Here is a 13,191-nt window from a genome sequence, read left to right as displayed (position 1 = left end):
ATGGACGTGAGCAAGCAAAACAGCTGACAGTGGACTTCAGACACGGCAGACCCACATGACTAAGTGGAAGGAAATACGACTTAGGGGAAGGCAGACCCAGTGTCAAAGGACAGGTTAAAATCAATCTTAACAACGACAGAAGTGATTAAAACAAGGAAACAAACAGAAACCCTATCACGACCTTTAAGAAATACTTCAATGAAGGATCCTATACTTATCTCTAATTCCTTATTTGCCATTCGGTTTCCATCATAATCTGGCCTTTGTAAACACTATTATGGAAAATATTCTCCCTACAGTCACTAATGACCTTCTAAGTCCCAAGTCCAAAGTCCTACTGTGTTTCTTCCACCCTCTCTGGCCAGACTGACCCGGTTGCAGAAAGGATCTTCCCTTGGTTTCCAGCCTCGGAAATCTCTGGCGTTCCCTGCCTCCTTCCTGACAGTCTCCCCTGCCAGCGTTCCCTCCCAGCCCCAGAACTGCTGGTGTCGTCCAGTGCTCCTGAGTCTCCCCTGCCAGCGTTCCCTCCCAGCCCCGGAACTGCTGGTGTCGTCCAGTGCCCCGCCACCAGTGCCCCGCCACACGTCACCCTAGCAGACCCCATCCGCTCCCAAGGCTTCGGGTGCCACCCGGTTGATACTGACTCCCAGATCTCTCCGGAGCTCCCAGGCGCACCCCCCTGCTGCCTGCTGGGTATCTCCTGTCGGCTCCTCAAACCTAAAACACCCGGGAGCAGACGCACTTTCTAACCAAGATGTCCGTCTCTCTCGTCAGATCGCCTGATCTCTCACAGTCATTCTGGACTCGTCCGCAGACCCCTCCCTCCCCCACCCCTGAAGCACAAAGCCGATCCCAGTGAGTGAAACTCCATACACCAGTCCCACGTCGCCAGAGCTGGTGAGGACTGGGGCGAAGGGAACTCTCGCTCACAGCTAGGCAAGGTTCAACAGCCGCTCTGGGGTAAGAGTTGGCAATACTTGATGTTTTTGAACGTGTACAGACTATATATAAGGTATAGCAATTCTACTCCTAAGCATATACCCTGGGGGGGATTATCTCATATATATGTGCAAGGATATATGTATATAATGTTCAACCTAGATATTCATCGAGGAAAAGCCTGATTTTTAAGTGTAGTTATATTCATTCGATGGAATATCACACAGAAAATTAATGAACTACAGGTAACCATTATCAACAAAGGTAAACATTACACATATAATATTGAACAAAAATAACAATGTAACTGTCACACAAGAACACATACCATTTATAAAAAGTGTTTTTGTTTTTCCTTTATTCATTGTAAATTACTTTTATTTATTTAAAGAGAGAGAAAGGAAAGGAGAAAGAGAGGACGAGAAACATCAATGTGTGGTTGCCTCTCACATTCCCCCAATTGGGGACCTGGCCCGCAATCCAGGCATGTGCCCTGACTGGGAATTGAACTGGTGACCCCTTGGTTCACAGGTGTGTGCTCAATCCACTGGGCCACACCAGCCAGGGCTTGTTTTTCCTTTATTTTTCATAACAGAATTCTAAGCATACAACAGAAGACGTAATAGTATACTGAACTCCAAATATACCATCACCTAGCTTTAGTTATCATCAACTCAATTCATGACCACCGCTGCTTCCTCTATATCCACTTTCTTTCACCTTATTTTAAAGGAAATCCCAGACATTGTATCTCATCTGTAAATATTTCACTATTTCACGTGTAGAGAAGTGCACAGCTTTACTGAACACCAAATTCAGAACCATGGTACATTCCATGCGGGAGAGAATGGGAAATGTGGTTAGGAGAGGTTTGTGGGGGCTTCAAGCAAACTGGCTTGGTTTGTCCGTTAAAGCTGGGCGACAGATACATGGGGGTTCACTGTGTTACCCATCGCAACTTCTATGCTTGAAATGTTTCACAGTAAAAATCTGTAAACATCACACTCTTAGAAAAAGTTACACTCTTGCCTGGAGCAAGCCTCTATCAGGTCTCCGAGACTCTCCAGAGAACCTTCCAACTCGAGCCTGGCACGAAGGCCCTTCCCCGTCCGGCTAGGCTACGGGCTTCTTTTCCAGCCCCGTCCCCGCCTCCCCCCGTCCCCCCGCCACCGAGGGTCATCTCCATCGCCACCCACCCCCCCCGAAAGCCGAAACGAAGTGCAAGAAAAGTAAAGAGGTACATGAAAAGCCCATAGGAAATAAACTTAAGTGTAAATCCCTTATTTTAGGGGAAAGTACATAAAAGAAAATAAAAAGTGGGAGGGGAGATAACTTAAAAAAAAACAACTTTAAAACAAATGATACCACTCCTACTTCATCTCTGTTTGAATAGATTACAGAATGGCATGTTTACTTTTTTAGAAGGATGGACAGGAAGTAAGAAATTCGGTCTCTTAGATTTGAGATATAAATGGCTTAAATGCTGAAAGAAGTTCTTACATAGCACTTCGGTGATTTCTTTCCCCCAGAGTGCTCTTATTTACCAATAACACTTAACTCCTCTGAGTCACACAACTCCCGGGCAAGGGAGCAGGCCCAGGAGGCAGACAGGCGACTCCAGTCCCGGCTCCACCGCCTCCCGGCGGCAGACCCGGACCCAGGCGCACGCACCCTCCAGAGTTAAGTTTCCTCATCTCAGAGTCAGAGGAGACAGTGACCCGTTATCTCAGGGGGCTGTTACAGAATACTGCATGTGCAGTGCCTGACGACTACACGGTACAGGGCAAACATTTAAAATGTTAATCATGACAATTACTTCCGTTTTGCAGGTGAGAAAATCGAGGCTCAGAAGTTACCAGACTTAATTAAGGAAGTCTGTACACTAAGTACATTTGAATAAGGCGCCATTTCTTCTCTCTTACAGAGGTAATTTTACGAAAGTTTGACAACTGTTTCAAAGATCTGGGGACATGCTATCCTGTACTTGGAATGACCATTACGTTCCTCATCTGAACAGCAGCTGACGTCACCACCACTCACCATATTTAGTAGTTCAGGGCCCTTGACAGATATGAAATTTAGTCCAGACTCATTCGCAACAGCCTAGTAAGAGGAAACAAGAAGATACAAATAAGACAAATATACAGTAAAATAGTAACAATAACATGTGATAACACAGAAACTTCTTGTGGCTTCTATTCTATTTCGCCACTTTTGTAGATGCCCCTTTCCCATTAGGGGAGGAGGCATCTGGGAAAAACAGAAATGGATAAAAAGAGAATGTCAACCCGAAACCCTCCGAGAATTACCGAGACTGGAAATCAGGTGAAAGTGACACAGAATGTTCACGTGAGTGCTGCACACCTGTGTGAGACCACTGCCTCTGGGACAAGGAACGCCTCGCCCAAGGAGAGCAGCCATTCACTCGCTCACACACCTGAACTGAAACACATCAGCTTAAGTCTTTGCGAAGGGTCAGTATCAACAGGCTATTTTTAATAAAGATTAAACTGCAATTAATAATGGTTCAAACCAGAGAACACATGGCTGTATGCGTGGAAGAACCCAAGAGCTGTAATCTGAATGCAGAGCTGAAGTCTCTATACGGTGTCTCAGAACTTCAAAGTGACCAGGTGACAGAGTTCCTTCCTGTTCTCAGGACCTGCCTGACACCTGAGCTCGGGACCTGTAGCCCACATCCTCCCCGGCGTCATCTCCACCGCAGGACTCCCGGAGCTCTCCCAGCACCCCAGACCCTCACCCCAAACTCCTCTCCTGCCATCTCAGTCCATACAGTTTCTAGGCCCAAACCTCGGTGTCTCCCTTCACCCCTCGTCTGGTCATGCCACCAATGCACCTGCAAGTCCTGTTATTAGCTATCGCTGAAATATCCGTGGGCCGGACACGTTCTATTTCTCTACTGCACCACCACCTCCCCCAGCGCACCACCCCCTCTCGCTTGGACGTGCAAGAGCAAAAATGAACACACAAATAAACCCCCCAAAATCCCGAACAGGTCTCCTTTCACTCTTGCTTCCCTCCAACCCATCTCCACAGGGGTCAGAGCGCTCTTTAAAAAAATGTGCATCAGGTTATATCATTTTACTTGACTTCTCACTTATCTTCCATTACAATTGGAAATATTACACGCCTGTATTTTGGGACACGACAGTCTCTCTTTGGTCCAGCCACTGGCTCTTCCTCTGGTTCCTGAACTCACCATGCCCTCCCGCACCCGCTCCAGGGCCTTTCACAACTGCTGCTCCCTGTCTGAGGACGCACCCCCTCCCCTGCCTCTTCCCGTGGCTAGCTGCTCCTTTGGGGCCCTGAAACACCCTCGGGTGCCGTGCCCACAGCGCCCTCCCGATCAATCTGGCACAACCATCTGTTGATTTCCTTCAGAACTCAGCCGAGTCTGTGATTTTATTGCTCTCGGTCACTGCCCGCCTCTTCCAGACAATAAATTCCATTGGCATCGGTTCATCAGTTTATCCCAGCGCCGGAGACACCTTCTGGCCGAGAGTGAGCAGCTCAGCACACCCTGCCGGACAAGTGGGTGCGCGCACGCCTGCCGGGAAAGGCTGCTCTCAGCGCAAGGAGTGCCCCAGTCTCCGCCTCTGTCTTTTCTGCTGCTTCCTGCCTCTTGCCCAACACCATTAAGTAAGGGAGAGTCAGGATACACGTCTAACGAAGTCTGACTCATCCACACAAAAGTTTTCAACATCCAAACACCAGATAACCAAGATTTAACCCATTAAAACCACACTGGTCCCTAAGTTATTAGAAATCTTTGGCTTCCAAATGAAACACAGTGAATCTTGAACTCACCGCCAGGCGCTGTCTGCTTCCACTCTGTGTGGCTCCAGGCAGCCAAGTGACCGTTACCAGTCTTTTCAGTTTTCTCCTTATTAGTCACCATTTTCAGTGCGCTAGCTCCAGTAACCACATGCCTTTCCTTCATGCTCCTTATGCTTTAGGCTGCATTTATACTTACCGTGCTAGTGTTTAGAAGTGTTTTATTACCTTATTGTCATTATGAATAAACAGGACAACCAAGATCAGTCAAAACATTTTTACATCCAGTTCCCGGCTGCCATGTTCTGACTGTTAAGTGGTTCCAGGACTTTACTACAGTAACATCTTGCTGCCACTCAAGAACATCCTCTACTATTTCTAGCTTCTGAGGCAAATAGTCATGCAGCTTCTGAAGAATCTGATCAAAGTGGTGAGCCCTCCCCTGTAAAAAGTACACATACAGCTAACATACTGCCCGGGCTCATGGATGCAGTGAGCTATTATATTAGGTCCATCCCTGCAGTCTGGACAGCTACCAGAAATCCGACCAGAGAAGCACCAAATTTTTGGCAGCTGGAGAGAAGGTTGCAGGTTCGATTCCTGGTCAGGTCACATACCTAGGTTGCTGCTTAGAGCCCCCCAGTCTGGGCACGTATGGGAGGAAACCAATCAATGTTTCTCCTTCTCCAACCCACCCCCCCGCTTCCTCTCTCTAAAAATCAATAAATGTACCCTCGGGTGAGGATTTTTTTTTAAGCAAGAAACAAGGCCAGCTACAAACTGTAACTTCACGTTCATTAAAAGCTAGAACGAGCAGAAAATATAGTTGCTGTGTTGAAATCGATGGGATTATAGTTGATTAAAAACTGTTTTTCGTTTCCAAATTTCAATGACATGCTTTTTGTCACTAAAATAAAAGTGGGGGGCAAAAGACTAAATGGACCTTCTTCCAAAGAGGACACCGAAATGGCCACCAGACACATGAAAGGAGGCCCAGCATCACTGACCACCAGGGAAGGGCAACCAAAACCAGAGCGAGGCAGCACCTCGCACCCGTCAGAACGGCCGTGGCCACGGAGACGAGCGAGCGCAGGTGCTGGCGAGCACACGGTGAAAGGGACCCTCGCACGCGACCGAACACTGCTGGTGAGAACGGAAGCTGATCTGACCAGCGCAGCCAACAGTGGAGTTTCCTCAAAAAACTAAAAATAGATGTACCACGCAACCCAGGAATTCCACTTCCAAAAACACACCCACGGGAAGTGAAGCCAGGATTTCCACGAGATGCGTGCACTCCCGTGTTCACTGCTACGCTGCTCACAAGGACCAACTCACGAGAACAACCCAAACGCCCTTCAGTAGGTAAGTGGGTAAAAACGATGTGTTCCACATGCACGATGAGACATCATTCAGCCACAAAAGAGGAGGACCGTCTTCCACTCGTGCCAACGTGGATGGAGCCTAACATGTTCCATTAGCAAGGGAAGCCCGACAAGGGCCGACAAGGACTACCACCTACCGGTGGACCCCAAAGAAGTCGAACATGTGAAAACCAGACAGTAAGATGACGGTTGCCAGGGAATGGGTGGGAGGGGCAGGGAAAAGTAAGGAAAAAAGGGGGAAACTTTCCTGAAGAAAACGGTCAATCTTACTAAAATGAACGTCTAGCAGAAATCACATGCAAGCATCAGTGTGATATTCAGAGCTAAATCCCCATCACCCCACTGACAGTAAGAAACGGAACACATACAGCCGCGCTCACACCGTACCTTCGCCAGCAGAGTCTTCCCGCAGCCCGGAGGACCGGCGAGCAGCACTCCCGCCGGAGTCGCCAATCCGAGCGCCTGGAACTGCTCCGGGTTTCGCACTGGCGCCTGCAAAGCACAGTCCCGGCAGAGACCCGTCAGAAACGGGCCCCTCCGCTGCACGTTCGAGCTGCCCCCGCGCTCGGATGTCCAGCACGGACCACGAGGCCCGGAGGCATGGGCAGCGCCTGGCATGAGCGCTCACCCCAGGCACGAGGTACATGGTGACACGGACAAGAAAGTCCCTGCTCTTGAGTGATCCATACTTAAGTGTAGGTTCTGAAAACATTTGAAACATAAAGGTTTTTTTAAAAAAATTATTTAAATGTCTAGGTTACAGAAACTATAGGCCAATGCCCCCCTTTCAGGAACCAGAAGCACGCTCCGCAAAACCAAAGCTAGAGACCCCACTCCACACACCCGCCCCGTGTCTGCTCGATCAGCAGTCGCACACCTGTGGTCACACCTCACTCACGAACCGAGGTGTGACCAGTCAGGAGGGAAGAGTGACGGGAAATCCCAAGCTCCACGGGCATTATCCAGCTGTTTCGACTGTTATGAGTTTGACTGAGTTCAGAAAGGACTCCTCGAACAACGTGGCCTTGGTTGAAACCTGAACTTTCAGTTTTACTTACTGTCCCAGAATTCAAGCCCGACCCAATGAGCAAGTCCAAAATGGACCCCAGAAGGATGATAACCATCGTTGGGGGCTTAGTAACAACACAGCAGAGCACGCACGAGAAAATACACAGTCAGCTAGACACAACCTCGCACACACGCACGGCTGCTGGCCCACGACATGGGCCAGCGGCTTTCAGCTGCAGATGCACCTACCAATATTGCCATGGTGAGCTCATCCCTAATGTCCTCCAGGGCACCGATGTCTGCCCATGTCACGTTAGGGACAGTGACAAAGCCTTCCCTTTTGGCAGAGGGCTGGACCGAGGACAGGGCAACAATGAAATCATTCAATTCAATGCACAGCCCTTGCAGCTGCTCCTCTGAGAGGGGATCTTGGTTTCTTAGCAACCTCAGCAGACTCTGCAATTCATCCTGAACGGGAGCAATTGGGAGGAAAAAAGAAAAAGCACAAAGTTTGTCAAAATGTTACCTTTTTGTACTTTTATGTATTTTAATAATTTTCTCCACTGACACAGGATGTTAAGTTTACTCTAGACAGACCACCTGCTTTGGTCGAGGAAAGGTACCCCAGCTACGCTCCAACAGCAAAGAATGCTTTTCATGCCCCACACCACGCCCGGCTGCAGCCAATGTAAGCAGCTGGCACAGCTTCATTTCGACAGCCACGCTATTTCTGCTTTCTCCATGTTTCATTTATAAATATTTAAGCAGCTGGATTTTGAGGGAATTAAAACAGAGTTTCTCTGATGGCAATAAAATTTCATAATGTGGTTCCTCGATGGTTTATAAATGGAGCAGAGAGCTGGCAATCATGCTGGCCCTACTGAGCCCTGAGCTTCACAGGCAGATTTCTTGCCTTGCGAAGAGTATGAAAGGACAGGTGTGCAGAGCAGCTCTGAATAATTCAATTCATAAGACCCTAATTTACATGCAGCACTAAAAAGGAGTAAGTTTATTGTCACTCTTAACAGATATAAGAGTGGTGCCAAGTGAGTAAGAAAAACAAATAATTTGAAAACCAAAGACCTAGATCTAAGTTCCTGCTCCGGAAAGTACAGGGGGTATGGCTTTGGGCCAAGTCCCAATCTCTTAACTTTAGTTTCTTTGATTATAAGGTGAGGGAAGTAATGATATTTTCCTGACAAAGTTATATGGACCAAACTATATGATATGCAGATGCTCCCTGTGCAAACAATCAAATGCTATATATATGTTACTTTGAATTCTCACGATTCACCAAACTCAAGATTTTAATCCTGATCCTGGACTGATAATCGTCCCTCTCACATGCACAGGACTGTCCTGCGAAGCCACCTGCAGCTGGGGACGAGGGCACTGCAGCATCAGCACCTCTGGTCCACCTGACCGAAAGGCAACCAGGAAGCAGCACTGAATGCCCCACGCTCAAACAGAACCTGGCAAACTCGGTGCGGGCCCCACCCGTGCCCCTGCTGCAGGACTCCGCTGGGAACTCTGCCGTGAAAGGTGAAAGCAGAAACAGACAGCATGTGAATCAGTGAGCACGGCTGTGCTCCAACACAGCGCTCATTTACAGAAACGGGTGGCAGGCAGGTGGGCCACAGTTTGCCGGCCCCGGCCTGCTCTAGAATTCCGTAATCAGTGTTGTAAATCGAATTTATTCAGGATAAACCAAGAATCGTAAGAAAACAACTTGTAATTCTGAAATCACAAACATTCTGAGTGTAAGGGTAATCGTTCTAAAGATAAAGTGCCCATAAAGCAGGAAATCACAAACCCCAACCACACGGACGCCTGCCTGAACGTGAGACGACAGACACGAAGAACACTCGGGGGCGGCGTGAGGCACCTGTGCCGTGCACGTGGGCTCCGTCCCCGCGCTTCCGTCCTGGCCCCCTTCAAACGGCCGCCCTTCCTGCTCCGGCTCTCCCCGCGGCCCGGCCTGCAGCTGCGTCAAGGCCCTGCTGACCGCACACACGGCCGCCTCGCGGCACAGCGCCATCAGGTCCGCACCGACGAAGCCCGGCGTGAGGTGCGCCAGGTGCCGAAAGTGAGACGTTTCAGGGAGTCTTAGCTTTCTGCACAGAGTCTGAAGTATTCTGCAGAAAAGACAGGGAAAAAATTCACATTCCCAGACTAGGAGTACAAACAAGTCACCGAAGACCTTTATTTGAGGCCCTTGGTCTCTGTCAGTGGCACTGAAATGGGTCCAGTGTGAGATCAAACAGCCCATTCGTTCAGCAAATGCTAAGTCACCATTACACAGTCCACTTTATTCCCCTAAGTATTAAGGCAGATACTTGCTTTGATACAAACTGTATCAAATACTATGAGGAATAAAAATACAGAGTTTTAAAAAACTAGTCTGTCTTTAAGAATTTTCCAGTATTACAAAGTAAGTAACTGATATATGCGGATACTTTTAGAGTAGACTAAATAGAGATTTACCAGAAAGAAAAGCCTCCAAACTCAAACCTTTAATTGTATTCATTACAAAAAGTTATGCTGACATATACTTCAATATCCAATTCCATACTAGAACAGTTACTTCTTCAAAAAACAGTAAAACAGTTACACAGGAGAAGTATTTAGGGCCAGTGTTACGATGACGTCTTCAACTATCCTTCAAATGGCTTGGCAAACAAAAGCACACAAACACAAATCACAAATACATGTATGTTTTTATGCAGAGAGTGACAGTGAACATATTAACAAGTATAAACTTAGCTGAAGTGCATATCCCCATTCATTGTACTATTCTTTCAACTTTTTGGTAGGCCAGAATGTTTGCAAAACACGGCCCTCTACAGAAGCCCGTTATACAGACTTGTTTGGCGACAGCACACAGGACCGATGACCAGGGACCTCATCTGCAGGGTGACGGGCTCCCCTGCGTCTCCGTCTCTGCTGTGAAGCCTGGCACTTAAACAACGGGCTAAACTAGAGCACGGCCCTCCTGTACTGGAAGCACGTCGAAAGCAAGGACTTACAATTCTCTATATTCCTCACGTCACCTATCAGAACGGCACACACACACGATACGCCCAGTACATGTTTGCTGAATCCACGCAAACAGTTTCCGTATCAGATACTATTTCGCTGTGGTTATAAACAAGTCAGTATGCGAGCCTGAACGTGTGAGAAGCTGTTAAAGATTGTCTCTGGGGGGAAGGCAATGAACACACGTGACGACTATGAATGCAGCAGCTGAGGAAGAAACTGCCAACCGGTCAAAACTGGAAGCCACGTTCAGTACAAGGAGGAAGAAAGGGTGACACGTGTTCCTTCCCACCCTCTCTGCCTCCCACAGCACCTGACCGCCTGTCCCCTGCACTCACGAAGTCTCCCCTTCCTCACCGCGTCCTATTTCCTTTCACCACGCACTGTTTTTCCTCAAAGCTGCTGCCGATCGCGTGCACCAACCTTAGTGCTATTAACTTCAGCCAAAAGCCATTATATACATAGTATTTCAAAGCATTTCTTCCCTGGATTTCTGCTCCTAAACAGTGCGCTGAGATATTTTTAGTTACTCACATGCTGGTGGACATTTCTTTGCTCTGATGACATCAACGTCAATGCCCGGGAAAGGCTGGTTCTACAGTAAAACCCAGGTTTCAACTCTGGCTGCCATTCAGGTATTTGTCACAGAACCGTGGTCTCAGGCAGGTTCGTGCAACAGGTTCAAGTTTGGGGTCAGAGCTAACCTACGTGTGGACTGAGCACTGCGCTATTCTGTGCTCTAGACACTGTCCCTGGGCTGGGCAGCCACAATGAAAAATGCAAGCCACCGTCAACAAGCCTGGACAAATGAGTAAGGATATAGAAGCCTACTATTAATTACTACTGAAAAAAACAGTACAAAACAATTACCCTAACTATGAAAATTTTGTTTTCTTAAAGCATTAATTTAATGTGGCTTTTTCCTTTCCAAATCAATTTCACTGGCACGAGAGAGAGAGAGAGAGAGAGAGAGAGAGATGGGGGACGAGAAGCCACGTATGTTTCTCACCCCTCAAGTTCAAAGCATTCAGCTCAGGTGACAGGGCGGCACACAGGCGTCACCCTGTAAGAGCGTACCTTTCCCTGGACGCCTCGTCTGGGATACCAAGGCATATTTCCCGGTCAAACCTTCCTGCGCGCCGCAGAGCGGGGTCCAGCGAGTCCGGCCGGTTCGTGGCTCCGATGACGAGGACCCGGGCTGTAGCGGCCACGCTGTTCAGATCTGGGAGGGACCAGACACGGGGTGAGCGGTGAGCGAGACTCCGGACCTGAGGACAATACCGCCTGCACTAGTCACTTAGGTGGTCAGAGAGGAAATACGACACACTCTGAAAGCGGCGTACGCATCCATAATTAACATCTACTGAATGACTGACATGTGAGGAAGGCAAACACAAACTGTCCTCGAGCCGCTCACAACCTGCTGAGAAACACGGACGACAGGTTTCGTGACGCACATTACAGGCGTACACAGCGCGCCACAGTGACCTGATGGAAGGGGACAGTGGAGAGCTGACGGGAGGGGATGGGCTGACCCAAGGGACAGGACACTAGCACACACACAGAGCTGCAGGGAATGGGGTCCTGCTGGGGACAGCGGGATGGACTGGGGACGGCACGAGGGGTGCGGTCCGAGAGCTGGGAGTCTGGCCGGGCAGAGAGTGTGTCTAGACAGACTCATGGTTTCAATCTGAAATGCGGGGGGTGGCTACAGTACAGTCTCCAGTGGCTCTGGCCAATCCACAGATACATTTTTAGGGACAGGGGGACTAGGGGCCCAGCGTGGTTTTCACGAGAATCCTCCCCGCGCCGCGGAACCAGGGCAGACCAGCGAGGAGTGGACGCGCACGCCGCCCCCGCCCCGGAAGACGCCACTGGTCAGGGCGCTCACAGCCACGGCCGGAGCTCGGAGGACACTGCCGGGCCGACAGGCAGCCACAAGGTATTTTCCGACAAGATCTTAAGATCTGCGTTGTGAAAAGATCATTCTAATAATAATTTTGAACAAAGTAAAGAGGAATAAAAAGGAAGAGTGTTTGTTGCGATTTGATGACAGTATTAGGTGAGAGGTGAGTGAAGGCAGGAACACTAAGAACGTAGTCTTTTATGAAAGGAAAAAGACTTGTTTTTCGCTCTGAGTTTTACTCTCTCTGTATGTTTTATACCCTCACACATTACTACTGAAAACGAAGGCAATGACTGTCTCTAAGCGAATTCGCTACTTTAGACTGACCGTCCATGCAGGTGAGGAGCTGAGCTACAATCCTCCGTTCCATATCTTTCGAAGCAACTTCTCTTTTGGGGGTAATGGCATCAATTTCATCAATAAAAAGGACGCAGGGTGCGTTTGACTAGAAACAAAAATATCACAAAAGACAACCACAAATTTATTTCCTGTACTGCAGCATAACTGCATACATTTTTTTAAATCTTAGAAGTTCAAGGATCATTCACCAAAAGCATAACCCTGAAAAAGGCAGTTCACAGTGTATTACTTCTGATTTTTATCTGACTTAACAGAAGATCCTTAAAAGAGATTCCATATGGGATAACACATTTACAGTCTTCTCATCAATGCATGCTTTGTGATGATAAAGCTACCAAAATTCTTTTGTAAGAAGGCATATTTGCAATGCTATGAAATATAAAGTATATGTTTACAAACTTTAAATTAGAAAACCTAAGCTCACTACAAAAGTTATGTGTTCTTACCAACATAAAAATATCCAAGCTTTCCCCCAGAATCCGCTGTAAGCGGAATTTAAAAAGCACCGGAGGCTCTAACTTACTTTTCATTGTGGTGAAATGCACATAATAACACGGCCCACTTGGACCATTTTAAGCGCACAGTTTAATGGCGCAGCCTTCGCCCCCACCCATCCCAAGAACTCGATCCCCTCCCCACACTGACACCACGAGAGGCTTATTGTGAGGGTCACACTGAGTAAGGGACGACGGTCACGGCCCCAGACCGCATCGCCTTCAGCCTTCTTACGAACATAAACCGGGCAGAGCTGAGGCAGGGCGAGCT

The 13,191-nt window shown here is 48.3% G+C and overlaps 1 protein-coding gene across 2 annotated transcripts in view; it reads right to left on the bottom strand.

Moving 5' to 3' along the window:
- NVL (nuclear VCP like) overlaps positions 1 to 13,191 on the bottom strand; it is a 53,002-nt gene that overhangs the window by 23,193 nt on the left and 16,618 nt on the right. For both annotated transcript variants that reach the window (XM_045817480.1, XM_045817483.1), the window contains 6 exons: positions 12,394 to 12,511; positions 11,238 to 11,382; positions 9,010 to 9,259; positions 7,374 to 7,592; positions 6,504 to 6,608; positions 2,980 to 3,042 (listed from right to left, as the gene is read on the bottom strand). In XM_045817480.1, the coding sequence (XP_045673436.1) occupies positions 2,980 to 3,042; positions 6,504 to 6,608; positions 7,374 to 7,592; positions 9,010 to 9,259; positions 11,238 to 11,382; positions 12,394 to 12,511 (900 nt within the window). The remainder of the gene's footprint in view (positions 1 to 2,979; positions 3,043 to 6,503; positions 6,609 to 7,373; positions 7,593 to 9,009; positions 9,260 to 11,237; positions 11,383 to 12,393; positions 12,512 to 13,191) is intronic.

The sequence above is a fragment of the Phyllostomus hastatus genome, unplaced genomic scaffold (assembly GCF_019186645.2).
Source record: "Phyllostomus hastatus isolate PE091 unplaced genomic scaffold, TTU_PhHast_1.1 phas_contig_148, whole genome shotgun sequence".
NCBI lineage: Eukaryota > Metazoa > Chordata > Mammalia > Chiroptera > Phyllostomidae > Phyllostomus > Phyllostomus hastatus.
This window is presented reverse-complemented; position numbering and strand designations above follow the sequence as displayed.